Source organism: Staurois parvus, unplaced genomic scaffold, assembly GCF_062004578.1.
Source record: "Staurois parvus isolate SC_StPar_1 unplaced genomic scaffold, SC_StPar_1.0 ptg000017l, whole genome shotgun sequence".
Taxonomy (NCBI): Eukaryota; Metazoa; Chordata; class Amphibia; order Anura; family Ranidae; genus Staurois; species Staurois parvus.
In genome coordinates, this window is record NW_028317813.1 from 15620726 (window position 1) to 15635638 (window position 14913).

Below are 14913 nucleotides of genomic sequence, written 5' to 3' on the forward strand. Positions count from 1 at the left end.
ACTGTATATGGTGGATTGGACACTGAAGTGTGAGAGATTGCTTTACCAAGCAAATCAAATCATGGATATGGATGGACAGTAGATTATATTGAAAAATATATTTTTGATGATATATCTATCTCAAGCAAAGAACTTTCCTTATAGAGACTATTGGACATTTAATTTGATATAATTCGGGGAGATTATTATTCACGCTTTTTTTTGAGTGTATGTTATGAGACTTTGAAATCAATTACTGCGCAGCATTGGTATATGTCATTTAATGCGCATCATTAACCTTCAATTAAACTTGGGGGGGGGGAGCTCTATACAAGATTGCATAAATCTTAGGAATTTTTACTCTTAGAATTTTTTTTTATATAAAAATCTTTTTTTCTGAGTCCATTCAAAGCCACAGCTCTGATGATATTAACCTCTTCCCGACCGCCCTATAACAGAAGTACTGCTACAGAGCAGCAGGGCTGCTCAAAATCACGTGATTTATATAATATAAACAATATATATGTGATTTTGCATTTGTGGGAAGGGGGCGTGCGTGCGCAGCCCTACCTGCACCGTCATTGGCGACTACAGCTGAAGATCACTGGGTCCCAGACAGATTCCTCGCTGGCACCCGGTGATCGCCAAGGAACAGTGACAGGGGAGAGGTCTGTGTGAAAACAACACAGATCTCTCCCGTCAGTACCGGCATGCTGCTTTGTATTGCTCTGCTATGCAGAGCAATACAAAGCAGCATGTTTCCCTAGTAAAACACACACAGCGCACCCAGTAAAACACCACACAGTTAACCCTTTAATCGCTCCAGATGTTAACCCCTTCCTGCCCAGTGCCATTAGTACAGTGTCAGTGCTTTATATTAATGCCATTTGGGATGTCAGTGGCAGTTAGTTCCCCTCTGTGTCAGAATGCCTGCCGCAGTCCCACTATAAGTATACTGCCATTCGTAGATGCTATAACTTACACGTAAAACAATTTACAGTATTGGGATTTTTTTTTTAGCAAATACATGAAACAGAAAACATTTTGGCCTAAATTAATGAGAAAATTTGATTTTTAAAATTTATTTTACTGAACGTTCTTAGCAAAAAGTCAAAAATATTGGGGGGTTTTTTTCAGAATTGTCAGTCTTTTTTTGTTTATAGCGCATAAAATTAAAAAACGTAGAGGCGATCAATTACCCCAAAATGTTAAAAAAAAGCACAAATTTTATTTGGGTGCATTGTTGCATGACCACACAATTGTCCCTTAAAGTAACGCAGTGCCGTATCGCAAAAAATGGCCTGGTCAAGAGGGGGGTTAAATCCGCTGGAGGGCAAGTGGTTAAGCAATGTAGGGTTATATTGCCCCCTACAGGGAAATTGGAGACTAGGTAATAAATAGGGGAATTGAAAAGCAGTCCAAACAGAAGAGCCATTGCACATATGAACTGAGGTGAACCAACCCAAACAGAAAAAAAACCCAAAACAAGGGCAGTAAACAGTCATTTGCATAACTTTTCTATTGAAACTAGAAACTGTAAAGGCAGATACATCTACTTTGTGAAACCTAGAAAATGTGTGAACAGAAGATTGGGTCACAGCTTTACAGATCTGACTCACAAAAGCCTAAAGATAAAAAGCTCAAGAAATGCTCACTGCTCTACTATAGTAGATTTTTGTGGGACCTGTCAAATACACCTAAAAATTGTGAAATTAGTCCCAGGAGGAAATTTTTAGGACTTCCTACAAAAACAGATTAAAAGATAAGTTCACCCTTTTCACAAAAATAATAAATGCACATTTTTTGCAGGTAAAAAAAATGTGTATTTATTATTTTTGGCTGCAGGAGACTGTAAAGCATTACAACAGCTGGTGCCATGCATCTCCTGCAGACCTTTCAGTATATCTGCTTGCCCGTACAGGATGCATGGGCAAGCAGATACACTGACAGGAAGATTCAATAAACTACCACGGCGCTCACTGAGATCTACAAGCTGACAGCCGCTAAGGCTGTCGGGACTTGTTGCTCATTCAAAAAACACTGTGAATTAATGATGTGGCTTTGCGGTTTTTAAATCTGACAGCTAGTACTGGGAACTTTGCCGCAACCATCTGTCGGGGGGGGGGGGGGGGGGGAGGGGGTGGAGCCAGCAGCATTGGGAACACATTACATGTTTAACTCTAAAAACGGGTGGAACATGTAACATGTTCCCAAAGGTGAACGTATCCTTTAAATTTGCCAAAGAAGAAACAGTAGGCAAGAGGTGAATCCTAATGGCCTTCACCACATCAAACCATGAAGAGAAATCTCTTTATGATGATCCAGAGCTGGACAAAGAAGGAAACAATATGGAATGTGCATTTAAGATAAAAAGCACAGACCACCTTGGGCAAAAGGATGTATTTGGTCTCAAAACATCCTCATCTTTGTGTAATATCATTAAACAGGGCTCCTTACAGAATATAGCCAATGACTTTTCATTTTCCACTTTAACACATATCTAATTTTTTTTATTTTATTTCTCCTTCATAACACAGCAAACAAGTTGTATTACATCAACAAGTTTCACCTGTGTTATTCACATTTTTCACATGACTTTTCAAGCAGCATATGATGCAAAAAAAACCTCCATTCTGTCCATCACAGAATCAGGACAATTTTTAATGCAGTGCCATCTGAGGGGCTGAAGATCATAGTCATCCAATATTGCATTTCAGACCTTGTCCCTTGCAGACAGAGATTTCTCTAGATTCCTAGAATCTTTTGATGAATTTATGTACTGTAAATGTTGATATATTTAAAGTATTTGCAATTTTACATTGAAGAACTGAAATTGCGCGACAATTTTTATAAAGCTTTTCACAGATTGGTGACCCCCTGCTCATCTTTACTTGTGACTCTCTAAGATGCTCTTTTTATAGCTAATCATGTTGCAAAATGTTCTTCCAGCTCCACTTATTTTGCCTGCTTTTTGAAACATGTTGCTACCATCAAATTTCAAAATTCTCTCTCAATTTAAATATTTGATGTTTTCTATTGGGAATAAAATATGGGTTTATGAGATTTGCAAATTATTGTATTCTGTTTTTATCTATAAATTTACACAGCCTTCCAACTTTTTTGGAATTGGGGTTGCATGTGCATTAGTAGGTTATTTTAAGTAATAACAAAGGTATTGCTAGATAAACAGATCTATAGCAGAAATCTAAAAACCTTTCTGGTCCATAGGAGGTATACACAGTGTGAGAGGGGAAGTAGTGAATATCCATCAGAGCTGTGTCTCTCAATGGACGACAAACTTTTTTTTAACCACTTGCCAGAGGATTTTTACCCCCCTTCCTGACCAGGCCATTTTTTTGGGATACGGCGCTGCGTTACTTTAGCTGATAATTGCGAGATCATGCAACGCTGTACATAAATCAAATTTATGTAATTTCCCCACAAATAGAGCTTTCTTATGGTGGAATTTGATCACCTCTGCGGTTTTTATATTTTGCGCTATAAACAAAAACTGACCATCAATTTTGAAGAAAAAAAACAAAACATCAAAAAAATATTTTTGACTTTTTGCTATAAAACATATCCAGTAAAAAAAAAAAAATATCTTATTTTGTCATAAATTTAGGCCAAAATTCTGCTACAAGTCTTTTCCCCAAAAAAAAAAAAAAAAAAAAAAAAATCCCAGTAAGTGTATATTAATCGGTTTTATGTGAAAGTCATAGCGTCTATAAATAGCGGTATATATACTGGAATTTTTATTTATACTAGCATGGTGGCAGTCAGCGACTTATAGCAGGACTGTGGCAGGCATTCTGACACTGGGTGGGAACTGACACTGTACTAATGACACTGGGCAGGAAGGGGTAAACATCTGGGGCGATCAAAGGGTTAACAGTGTGCTGCGTGTGTTTTACATTGTGTGCTATGTGCTGTTTTACTTGGGAGACATGCTGCTTTGTATCTCTCTGCTGTGCATAAATACAAAGCAGCATGTCCATGCTGACAGGAGAGAGACCTGTGTTGTTTACACACAGTTCTTTCCCCGGTCAGCTTTTTCAAAGATCACAGAGTCCTGGCTGGAAATCGCTGGCCGGAACCTGGTGACTGACATCCCCAGCAGTTAATAACGGCGCGGGGTAGGGCGGCGTGTGCGCCACTCACCCGGAAATGCAGATCATACACACGATTTTGTGCAAGTGTGCTGCCCTGTAGCAGTACAATAAATGTAAATATTCTGCTTGAAAGATCTCAGTCAACACTAATTAGCTTTTCAGGCTTCACGCACACTAGCGTTTTTTTAAGCTCCTAGAAGCTATTATCAGAATATTTTTTTCTGCTTCTAGAAGCTAAATAGTGTTATCATATGTGTCCATGCACACTACTTTAGGCTATTAGCATTTTTTGAGCTTCAGCGTCTAGGAGCAGAGAAACATTTTTGTAGAGCTTTTTTGGAGCATTTTTCCAGTAGAAGAAAAAAAAGCTAAGCGCTACTAACCTAACAGCTTTTTGTTTATAGTTTTTTTTCCCCTCTACATGTACTATAAAAACTCTAATAAAATGCTAACGCTTCTGAAAGCTACTAAAAACACTATTACCAGCATTTTTTTATCCAGCGTTTTTTGAGCTTGTAAAAATTGCTAGTGTGCATGGAGTCTCAAAGTGTTTTTTTGCATTTTTTTTTGTAATGTAAGTTAATAAGCTTCCAGAAAAGTATGGCAAGGTAAAACTTTTTGCCTGGGTTCACACTGATGCGGTATGGAATTTGCACCAGTTTCTCTGCGATTTCCACACAGCATTCATACAAACCACTGCGGGTGTGTATCTTAAGCGAATGACACCCCGAAATCAGTTCGAAAAACGTGGTGCGATGTGCAGAAATGGATTGCATGGGTGTAAACACCTATGCGATCCAATTCTGGTGTGGACTAAAAAAGGGTCCTGAACTTATTAGTGTGGATGCGGTGCGATTTGAGCCATACAAAATGTATGGCTTAAATTGCACCACACAGAAATCACCTGTGATTTGCACAGGAATGTGGTGCGGTTCCTGTGCAAATCACATGCGATGTGCCACAACGCATCAGTGTGAACCCAGGCTTCAGGTCCAGACTTACCTGTCAACCTGGGTATCAGTTGCAGAGATGTCAACAGAGATATTTTGAAGTTCTTGAACAGCTGAAATATTAAGTGAAAATATGAGCAGCAATCTCAACAGTAAGAAGAATGGATAAAAACAAAATGACCTTGTATTCCAAAATTGTACGTACATAAATCAACAATGTCAGTTCACAGTGTGAATTTATCACCCGATTTATGAAACACAAAAACACTTCCAAAGTTTGTTGCATTAAAAGGTTTGGCTGCATGTTAACATCATGAAGTCCAATCATGTATTGGCTGTAAAAACAACAGGACTGCTGAATGTTTATGTATAATCATGGATGTATTATATTGTTTATCAAAACACTAACAATCATTGGGACAAGGGAGCACTGGGAACTTCTAATGGTAAAGAACATTTATTATGGGAAAACGTTAATCATACAAAGTGTGCCATGATGCTTCAACAATTGGTGGTCAGGTTGAAAGGTAGGTGTTGTTTTAGAGGACATGGTTTACTGTAAAACATTTTTCCAAATGAATGCTAAAAACAAGGGATTGTAAACTAATGAATTTTAAGAGCTGAACAACAAGTCTGCTACTCAGTGAAAATAATACAGACTCGCCTAAATAGAATCTTCAAAACACCACTGCATCAGCATAAATTATCCCGATCATTCTGCTTAATTTAAAAATGAGCACAAGATATTTCACTTTTTTTCATTCTTTCACCAGTGACTTAATTTCTAGCTCTTGGAATTCACATAACATCTCAAAGCCGCAAAGAGAATGACAGAATTCTGCCTGTCAGACATGATCACAGGTCAGAAAAGATAGTAGATAGTTATATAATGCGCAGAAGTTTTCACTGACTACAAGTCCCACATTGACTGCAGGCTTAAATGGAGAAGCATCTCAATTCAAGGCCACAGCCCAACATATTTTATTTGTACTACCAGAGGGGCAAATGTCCCTAGCCCAGTTCTACCTTCAATTGTGAATATGCATATGCTGTCTGGATACCAAGTGTGGCAGGTCAGAATGACAAATTCTTTGGTAATTGTTCAATTGGAGTTTAATTTTCCTTGTTTCAATGCCAAAACCTATTTCTTGCAACAATTTCAGTGAGAAAAATATTTGTGTCATTTAATAAAAAACTTTAAAAAGTTCCTAGGGAAAGGAAATAACAGTCTAGCACATAAAGTGTAAATATGTCAGTATCCTAAAGCCGAACGTCAATGCCACCAGTAGTCAGGGTGTTTACACTTTGTCTGGTGAACTGGGAACTAGTTTCAGACAGTACTGTTTAATGTACAAGACAGTCATCTCTTAGCTGGGGAGATGCCATCCAAAAGGAAAAAAAATAAATAAATAAATAATTAACCATTCAAGGCCTGTCACATGACAAGGATAAGCAATGTACACATCGAACACTGAAATCTGATAGTAACCTTGCATGCAAGAGGTCACTTGTAACTACCACACAGAACTGCATGCAATTTAACTGATACATTTTTTAAATGAATTATGCATTAAGCTGCATATGATATAATGTAAATCTAGGCATTTGTGCTATTATTCATGATAAGCAACAAACCGTCATTTATTTCTGGTTGTTCTTCATCATCACTGTCCACTAGTTGGTTCTTCTTTTTAACCTTTACCCTATGAAAGAAAAAATTTAAATGTTCCATTCATTGAAAATGCCTAAAATGATAACCTGCATTTATGTTCATCAACTTAAAGCAGACCTTGCACTCCAAGCAAGGTTTGCTTATTCACTAGGCCATCTCCTCCCAACTGAAACCGACACAAAATGAGGAATAAAAAACAACCTAGGGAGGGTTAGTTAATACATTTACCTTTCCCCTAGCTTCCATACTGCAGGGGGTGACATCATCATCCTTCTGAGCAGATCTCAGGGAATGCCCAGTGGCTCACATCTCACAATATGATGCTCAATATTTATTTATTTGAGATGGAAGAGAGCGTTTCATATATGGAAATGAAGACACTATGAGCTGTTAGTCTGAGGAGTCCTGTTGAACTGCATAACTACATCCGGGTCAAAAGGTAAGAGAGACAACAGTAAACAAAGTATAAGCAATGCAATATTACCATAAACAAACAGTCACTGTATTTGTGTAATACCACCATAACTTCTCCCCTTTTTTACATTCAATCTAAAAACATGTAAAGAACCTTAAAGAGATCCTGAACAGTCTTAAACATAACATACTGTGTTACTGATAGACACAATACAGGTTGAGTCTATATGGTGGTCTTGAAACTCAACCGCTGCGCAAGGCCACAGTGATTTTTCCATGCTGTTCAGCTCCAGAAGGTGTTGAAGTGCTGCTCTCTTTCCTGGCTGGTGTGTTTAGCACAGAGGAACTTACTGGTATATGTGGCTTATGTCATCCTCATGGCATCCTTCAGATATGACAGTAGCATTGTCTCTGCCTTGCTTACTTGGTCCCATAATACTGGGACAGTGAGTGCCTCAGGAGGATCATGTGCAGGAGGCTTGTGCTGCTAGTCGTTCTGCCACTCGCAGGTCCACTCGATTGTGGCAAAAGAGACTGCCTTCCAAATCCACACGATATAAGCGAAGAGCAGCCCTCTGAACACAGGTGCCCAATCTCCTGTGACCAGTCCGTGGCTTCATACGAATTGGCTCCCCAATGCTTATTTCAGGTAAGTCTTAGGACGATACATCATACAGTATGCCAGTTTGGAGATTGTTTCCTATGTGGCAGCTTCTTCAGTACACCTGTAACCACACAAGGTTCAAGCAATTTCTTTGCCAAAAGTAGCAAAGTCTTCAGTCTCCTTGGCATAAAGCGCTGTGCAGGACGACTGCCTGCCTTCGGTTGGGGTGCTCCAATGTAGAATGGCTTTCCACGGGTCATTACTATCATAATGCGACTTCTTGCAAAGATTCTTTACTATCTATACAGTTGATTCTGCTTTGCCATTAGCTTGTGGGTGCCATGGGGATGAGGTAAGATGTTCAAACCCCCAATTTGTAGAGAACCGTCTGAATTGCTCACATGCAAATTGAGGTCCATTATCTGATATTACTTTGTCCGGCAGGCCATAACATGCAAAATATACTGTGCAACATTTGATTGTAGTTTCAGCAGGCAGTTCAGGAAGGTGCTCAATCTCCCAAAAGTCAGAATAGTGATCCACAATCAGTAGAAATTTTGCCCAGGATGATTCAGTTAGTCCATGCTTACAATTTGCCAAGGCCGGGTGGGCAGCACATGTGACATCATGGTTTCTTTCTGTTGTGCCTGTGCATGTTCATTGCATGCAGAGCAATGGCTAACAAAGTCTATAATCTCATTCTGCATGTTGGGCCAGTATAGGGTGTCTCATGCCTGCCTATAGTATGTGTCTCCATCAATGTGACTTGCATGAATTTGTGTCAACATTTCTGATGACTCTTGGCCCCTTGTAAAGTATGTCATCCTGAATGCCGATTTAATCTCTGAAAGTCCAATATTCTCTCACAAGTAATGGCACCTCCACCTTTGAATCTGGCCAGCCATTCAGGACAACATATTTAAGTACTTACAGACTCTCGTCAATTTGTGTGCTGTTTTATCCTGAAGCAAACGCTGGTCTGTGACATTAAGATCTTAAGTCTGAAGGATTGATCTGTGACAGGACATCAAGGTTCTGTTGAACATTGCAAACTGAGTGGTGTGCACATTTACTATGACCTTGTATTGCAGTTTTTTCATGTCAAGTCTTAGTTTCACCTGCCTACAACGATTCATCAATTCCAGCAGTTTACCATCATGATCTTGCTACACCTCTGGTGCAACTGACACTCCAAAAGGCTGCTTGAGCCTCCTCTTCCTGCCCCAGGGAGACTATAAATTTGTCATGTAGCCACTTGCAGTATCCAACCTACATTGTACAAAATGCATCCCTGGCATCAACATGCGTGAACAGTCATGCTTTTGGCAGCTTGTACAAAACATCCTCGAGGGTTGGCGTGATGTAATGGGATTGGCTTAGTGCCTGATTCAAGAATTTGGGATCTATGCACATGCTTAGCTTATCAGGCTTCTTTACAATCACCATGTTACTTATCAAATCACCTGGTTCAGTTACTGATGCTAAATGTCCATCAGCCTCATATTGATCAAGCTGTGCCGTGACTGCCTGTTTTAATGCCACTGGCACACTGCGCGGTGCACATTGGACTGGAGGAACACCTGCGTCAAGGTCGAAATGAACTACCCCTTGAACAGATTCTACAGGCCCAGTTAAAACGCCACTAAATTCCTGTAATAGCTGTTGTTTTGTCAAGGGCCCTTTGAATTGATTGTCCATCATGTTGAGCTCTGTGGGGGATGGAGAAATGCATGAGCCCTAGCTGCTCAGTGGTGGAGTCGGATAACAGTGGCTTTTGGCAGGCATCCACAATTTCAAACTCTAGCTTGTGAGTCACTCCACAAATGACACATTCGGTCCTGAAGAGTCCTAAAGATTTCGTCATTTCACCTGAGTATAACTTCAGTTTGGTGTGACTTGGTGTTAGACGTGCTTCAGGTGCTAATATAATTTTGCCTCTCAAGTACATAACATTACACGTCGCTCCAGAATCAAGCTGGCAAGATTGAGACTTATTATTTAAGTTTAATGTGACAAACCATTTCTTTCCTCTGAATTTCACAGAACTGTCCAAATCACTGCTGTATATCACTTCAGTGGTGTGTGGCTCTTCCTCATATTCAGATGTATCCTTCATGGTGTGTAATTTTCCTATTGATGCTTGTTTCTTACTTGACAAACGTTAGCAAAATGATCTGCTCTTCCACAAGAGCTACAGGATTTCCCATAAGCTGGGCACTTTGATGCACAATCCTATAATATTTACATGCTGAAGGGTCGGCTGCATTTGTGTTGGATGGGCGGCGATGTTGCTGCTGTTTGCTCATGTGGTGTTGCTGCATTGCAATGTTTATCCTGTTGGTCTGTCCTGTTCCATAACTTTCAGACGTCTGTCAGTGAGCTCCGCTGTATGGTATGTCACTGGCTGTGTTCAAGGTTAAGTTGTGCTCTCTGAGAAGATGCCTGCAGGTGCCCTCACAATGTATGCTGAGAACAATTTTGTCCCTTATCAGTTCATCTCTCAGAATACCATATTCACAAGTTGCTGCCTTTTCTCTCAAGCATGTAACAAATTTATCAAGAGATTCACCCTCTTCTTGTTTGCAGCATCCAAAACACATATCTTTCATAAATTAAATTTTTAGCAGGTTTGAAATAAGCTCTCAGCGCATCTAAAATGGCTGTAACATTCTCTTGCTGTTCTGCCATGAGGTTCAAATTGTGCTTATACACTGCTGTGAGGTTCAGATTGTGCTTATGCCTGCATTCACTACTCATGACTCTTCTCAAAGTTGCTACCTGAACTTCTGCAGGTTTCTCATTCAGCCCTGTGACCAGGGATTAATCCTCAAATTCAGCTCTGAAAGTTTCCCAGTTGCTGCTCCAATCCCCACTGACTCTCATCCCCTCCGGGTGAGGAATATAATTTATGGCAGCCATATAGTCATTAAGTCTCTGAGTACTCAAATAACAGAAAAAACACAGAGTGAAGAGCCGTCTCAAGCAGTAGACAGAGCTGTATCACAGAATTGCTGCATTCCAAACAAGAGGCTTGGTCCCGATTTCCAGTCACTTCTGACACCACATTTCATGTATGGAAATCAAGATACTACAAGCTATTAGTCTGAGGAGTCATTTTGAACTGCATAACTACATCCAGGTCAACAGTAAGAGAGACAACAGTAAACAGGAAGTATAAGCAATGCAACATTCCCATAAACAAATAGTGTATTTGTGTAATAACTCCATAACAGAGAGGGCCCAAAGTGATTAAGTGAACATTGCTACACTAGTGCAAGGTCTGCTTTAATTGAAAAAAAATAAAATAAAATAAACACCTCTATACCTTTTACTTGACTTTTCGGGATCTGCAGATGCGCCAGGAGATGTCTGCTCTGTTTCTGGCAGCAAAGTAAAAAGATTAATAAGAAAAAGAAAGAGAAAAAAAAACATCTGAAAATACTATTGTAATGATGTGCAACATCCTGTAAAGGCAGAATTAAGGAGTCTGCCTAGAAATCAGATTTCATGTAAGCTACTACATTTTTTTTTTTTTTATACGGTTTGTACCGCAGAACCAAATACTATACTTTAGCTTGAAATATTGACTGTAAGTACAAATAAGGAACACAAAAGGAAAATTCTATTTGAACATGCAAAAGACATTGGCAATATAACGTTCAAAATCACAAGGGTGGATTTACTAAAGGCAAATAGACTATTCACTTTGCAAGTGCAGTTGTACTAATTTTCCCTAGATCTTAGCAAATGTGGGAAAGCTTCACTTTGTAAAGAATACTCAATCAGGTACAAGGAAAAAAAAAAAAAAAAGAAAAAAAAAAAAAAAAAAAGGAAACCCATTTTGCTTGCACATTATTGGATGATGGAAATCAGCAGAGCTACATCATATTCACTAACATCTGGGGAAAATGAGTGCAGCTGCACTTACAAAATGCAGTTTTTTGGCCTTTAGTAAATCCACCTCATAGTATCAGAAAGAAAACAATGTTTCTTATACATTGCGTTTAAGTTGAAAACATTTGTCGGGTATCAAAGAAAAAAAAACATTGATCCTCTTACCCTGAAGTGCAATTTCCACTTTCTTTTTTCTGGCAAGTAAGAGAGAACGTAGTGCCTCAGCTCTCTGCTCTAGATTGGGAACCTGCTCATCAGAGTCTATGTGAGCGTCAATGGGCTGCTCTTCTGGAGATGACAGAAAAGAACTGGCTGCCTCCCGAAGTTTCTCAGCACTTAACTTTCCTGGAATTCGCCAAAAGGATTCCTGAAAGAGTACATATATATGTATATTATTTTTTTTAATGCAGTAGTAAAAAGAAATGCACTATAAAGCAAGCTGTCCACAGTCTCATTCCATAAGAAAATAACTGAACAAGAGAGAAATTGGATTTTTATGTTTACCTGTAAAATCCATTTCTTTAAGTACATCACAGGAGACATGTTCTCTTCATATCCCTTATGACAGAGTTACGCTGCCACCTTCAGGGTATTGGACACTGGCAAAAAAATTACAGGAATCTCTTCCTGGGCATGACCCCCCCCCCAGCTAGGCAAGGTTAAACAAAAATTCCATTTTCTTTATTGTCCATCCCAAGACGCAGGTTATCTACATATCCTTTTTTTTATCCTGATTTTTGGTTTTGACTATAACATTAATGCCTGGGCCCTAGGACCAGAGCTAGTGCCTTGGTGAATACTCTAGGAGAAGTGAACAAGTAGAATGGCAAGGCCACAAAATGAAAATGGCGGTCCTTCACCACAAAAACCTTTGATGAGGTAGGAAGATTATAATGTGTAGATAAATAAAAAAATAAACAAAACAAGTAATGGGCACTTTGATTTTTCATGATTATTTGCTATGGGCTCCTAACCATTTTAGATTTATATGATGGACCAGGTCTTGGAACAGAGTGATTTTGGGACCTGCAGGGAGTTTTGTAAGTTATGAGTTTAATGTGCAGATAAGCATTCTTGGTATCCCGATGACAGGAAATGTACTTGCTGAAGAACGGTTACCAATGGCCGCACAGATTCCATCTGGAACTTCTGCACTTGGAGAAACCTTTTCAGATCCAGGATGGGGTGAACATCCCTGTTTGATTTCAGAACTGTGAAGATGTTCAAGTAGAAACCCCTAAACCTTTCGACCTCTGGAACCAGAATGATCACTCCTTGTGAGAGATGATCAAGCTCTCGAAAAAGAACCACTCTTTTTTCTAATTCAAAGGAACATTTGAAAGCATAAAGTGCAGAGGAGGAAACCTCTGGAATTCTAGCTTGTAACCTTGAGCCACTAAGCTGTGGACCTTCTCGTCTTGGGGACTTCTCAGGGGAGTCAACAGTGGAAAAGGATCTGGGTGTTGTGGAAGCTCATAGACTTAATAGCAAGCAATGCCAAGCTGCAGTTTCTCAAGATAGAAAAATACTTTCATGTATTAAAAGAGGTATAGGAGAGGGAGAGAGAGAGTCACAGACATTTTACCCCTGTACAAATTGTTAGCAAGACCTTGTTTGGAATATGCAGATCAGTTTTGGGCACCAGTTCACAAAAAGGATATCTGAGAACTAGAGAAAGGGCTACCAAACTGATAAGAGGCATGGAGGAGCTCAGCTATGAGGAAAGATTAGCTGAATTAAATTTATTGTCTTGAGAAGAGGAGATCTAATCAACATGTATAAATACAAAAGCGGTCCATTTTGCGAACTGTGTAGTTATTAATTTTCAGATCATTACAGAGGACAAGGAGGCACTCCTTATGTTTACAGAAAAGATATTTAAAGCAATACTAAAGGTTCAGTTTTTTTTTTTTAAATAAACATGTCCTACTTGTCTGCTCTGTGCAGTGGTTTCGCACAGAGCAGCCCGAATCCTCCTCTTCTTGGGTCCCCACTGGCACTCCTGGCTCCTCCTTCCTGACAGGGGCCCCCATAGCAAGCAGCTTGCTATAGGGGCACCCGAGCAGGCACACTCCTGAGCTGCTGCTCTGTGGGTCCATTCACACATCGATGGATTGCGATGGGGCTCAGGTAAGTATTGGGGAGCTTGTGCACACAGGTTTTTTACCTTCATGTAAAGAATGCATGAAGGTAAAAAAGACTTGAGACTTTAACCATTAGCCGCCCGGCCTATAGCTGTTTGGCAGCCGCAAAAATGCTGTAGATTTCCGGGGTATACGCCATTTGGCGTCCTCCCGCACATGCGCAGTTTGCGCGGTTGCAGAGCCGCGCAGCTGCGCGATCTGTCACCGGCCATGTACCTTGGACACGGCTGATGACAGATCTGAGTATCGGCCCCCGTTGCCGGTACCATGTGACCTGCTGTGACCAATCACAGCAGGTCACATGACAGTTGTATACAATGGATGGCTTCATTCATGCCATCCATTGTATACTAGTGCCTAGCTGTGAATGGTCACAGCAGGTCACATGCACATGTCATGTGATTAGCTGTGGCCAAATCACAGCTAAGCACAAAAAAAAAAAAAAAAAAAAAACCCCTGAATGAATCGATGTCATTCAGGTAAATGCTTGCTTATAGCAAAGTAATTCTTTGCTATTAGCAAATTGTGTAAAAAAAAAAAATAAAAAAAATACTGATCACTTTCCCAAAGTAGTACAATGTTACTATGGTAACATTGTACTACTTTGGTCATAGTAAAATCTTAAAAGAAAATCTTAAAAATTTTTTTTAAAAAAAAGTAATAAAAAATTAAAAGTAATAATAATAAAATATATATATAAATATTTTTTTTTCATACTGTCACCAGTCAGTGTCCCTGTTCACCGCTATGCCAGTTATATGATGACGCTGTACTGCACTGGTGACAGTATGTAAAAAAAAAAAATAGTGAAAATAATTTTTTTAGTTTTTTAATTTTCCGAAAAATGACAAAAAAAAATACAACTTCAAAAAACTCACCTTTCCTCTTATGAAACGTGAAAACTGGCCTGGGCAGGAAGGTGTAAAATTGCCCGGTATTGAAATGGTTAACCTTCAAATATGGAAAGGCTTCCTCACAGTAAGACCTGTGAAAATGTGGAGTAGTGGAGTAGACTCCTTCAAGAACTAGTTCTGGACAGCTCAGTAGGTTGTTTAAATAAAAAAAAAAAAGTTGGTTGCATTCCTAAATGCACAAAATATATCTGGATACAAATTTTCAGGTAATAACGTCAGGGGTAGCTCAA

The 14913-nt window shown here is 39.4% G+C and overlaps 1 protein-coding gene across 4 annotated transcripts in view; it reads right to left on the bottom strand.

Annotated features, from left to right (window-relative positions):
* TIMELESS (timeless circadian regulator) overlaps positions 1-14913 on the bottom strand; it is a 121483-nt gene that overhangs the window by 1606 nt on the left and 104964 nt on the right. For 3 of the 4 annotated variants that reach the window (XM_089680332.1, XM_089680340.1, XM_089680357.1), the window contains 4 exons: positions 11791-11992; positions 11057-11111; positions 6677-6744; positions 5094-5154 (listed from right to left, as the gene is read on the bottom strand). In XM_089680332.1, the coding sequence (XP_089536458.1) occupies positions 5094-5154; positions 6677-6744; positions 11057-11111; positions 11791-11992 (386 nt within the window). The remainder of the gene's footprint in view (positions 1-5093; positions 5155-6676; positions 6745-11056; positions 11112-11790; positions 11993-14913) is intronic. The other variant, XM_089680349.1, reaches the window with a different exon arrangement.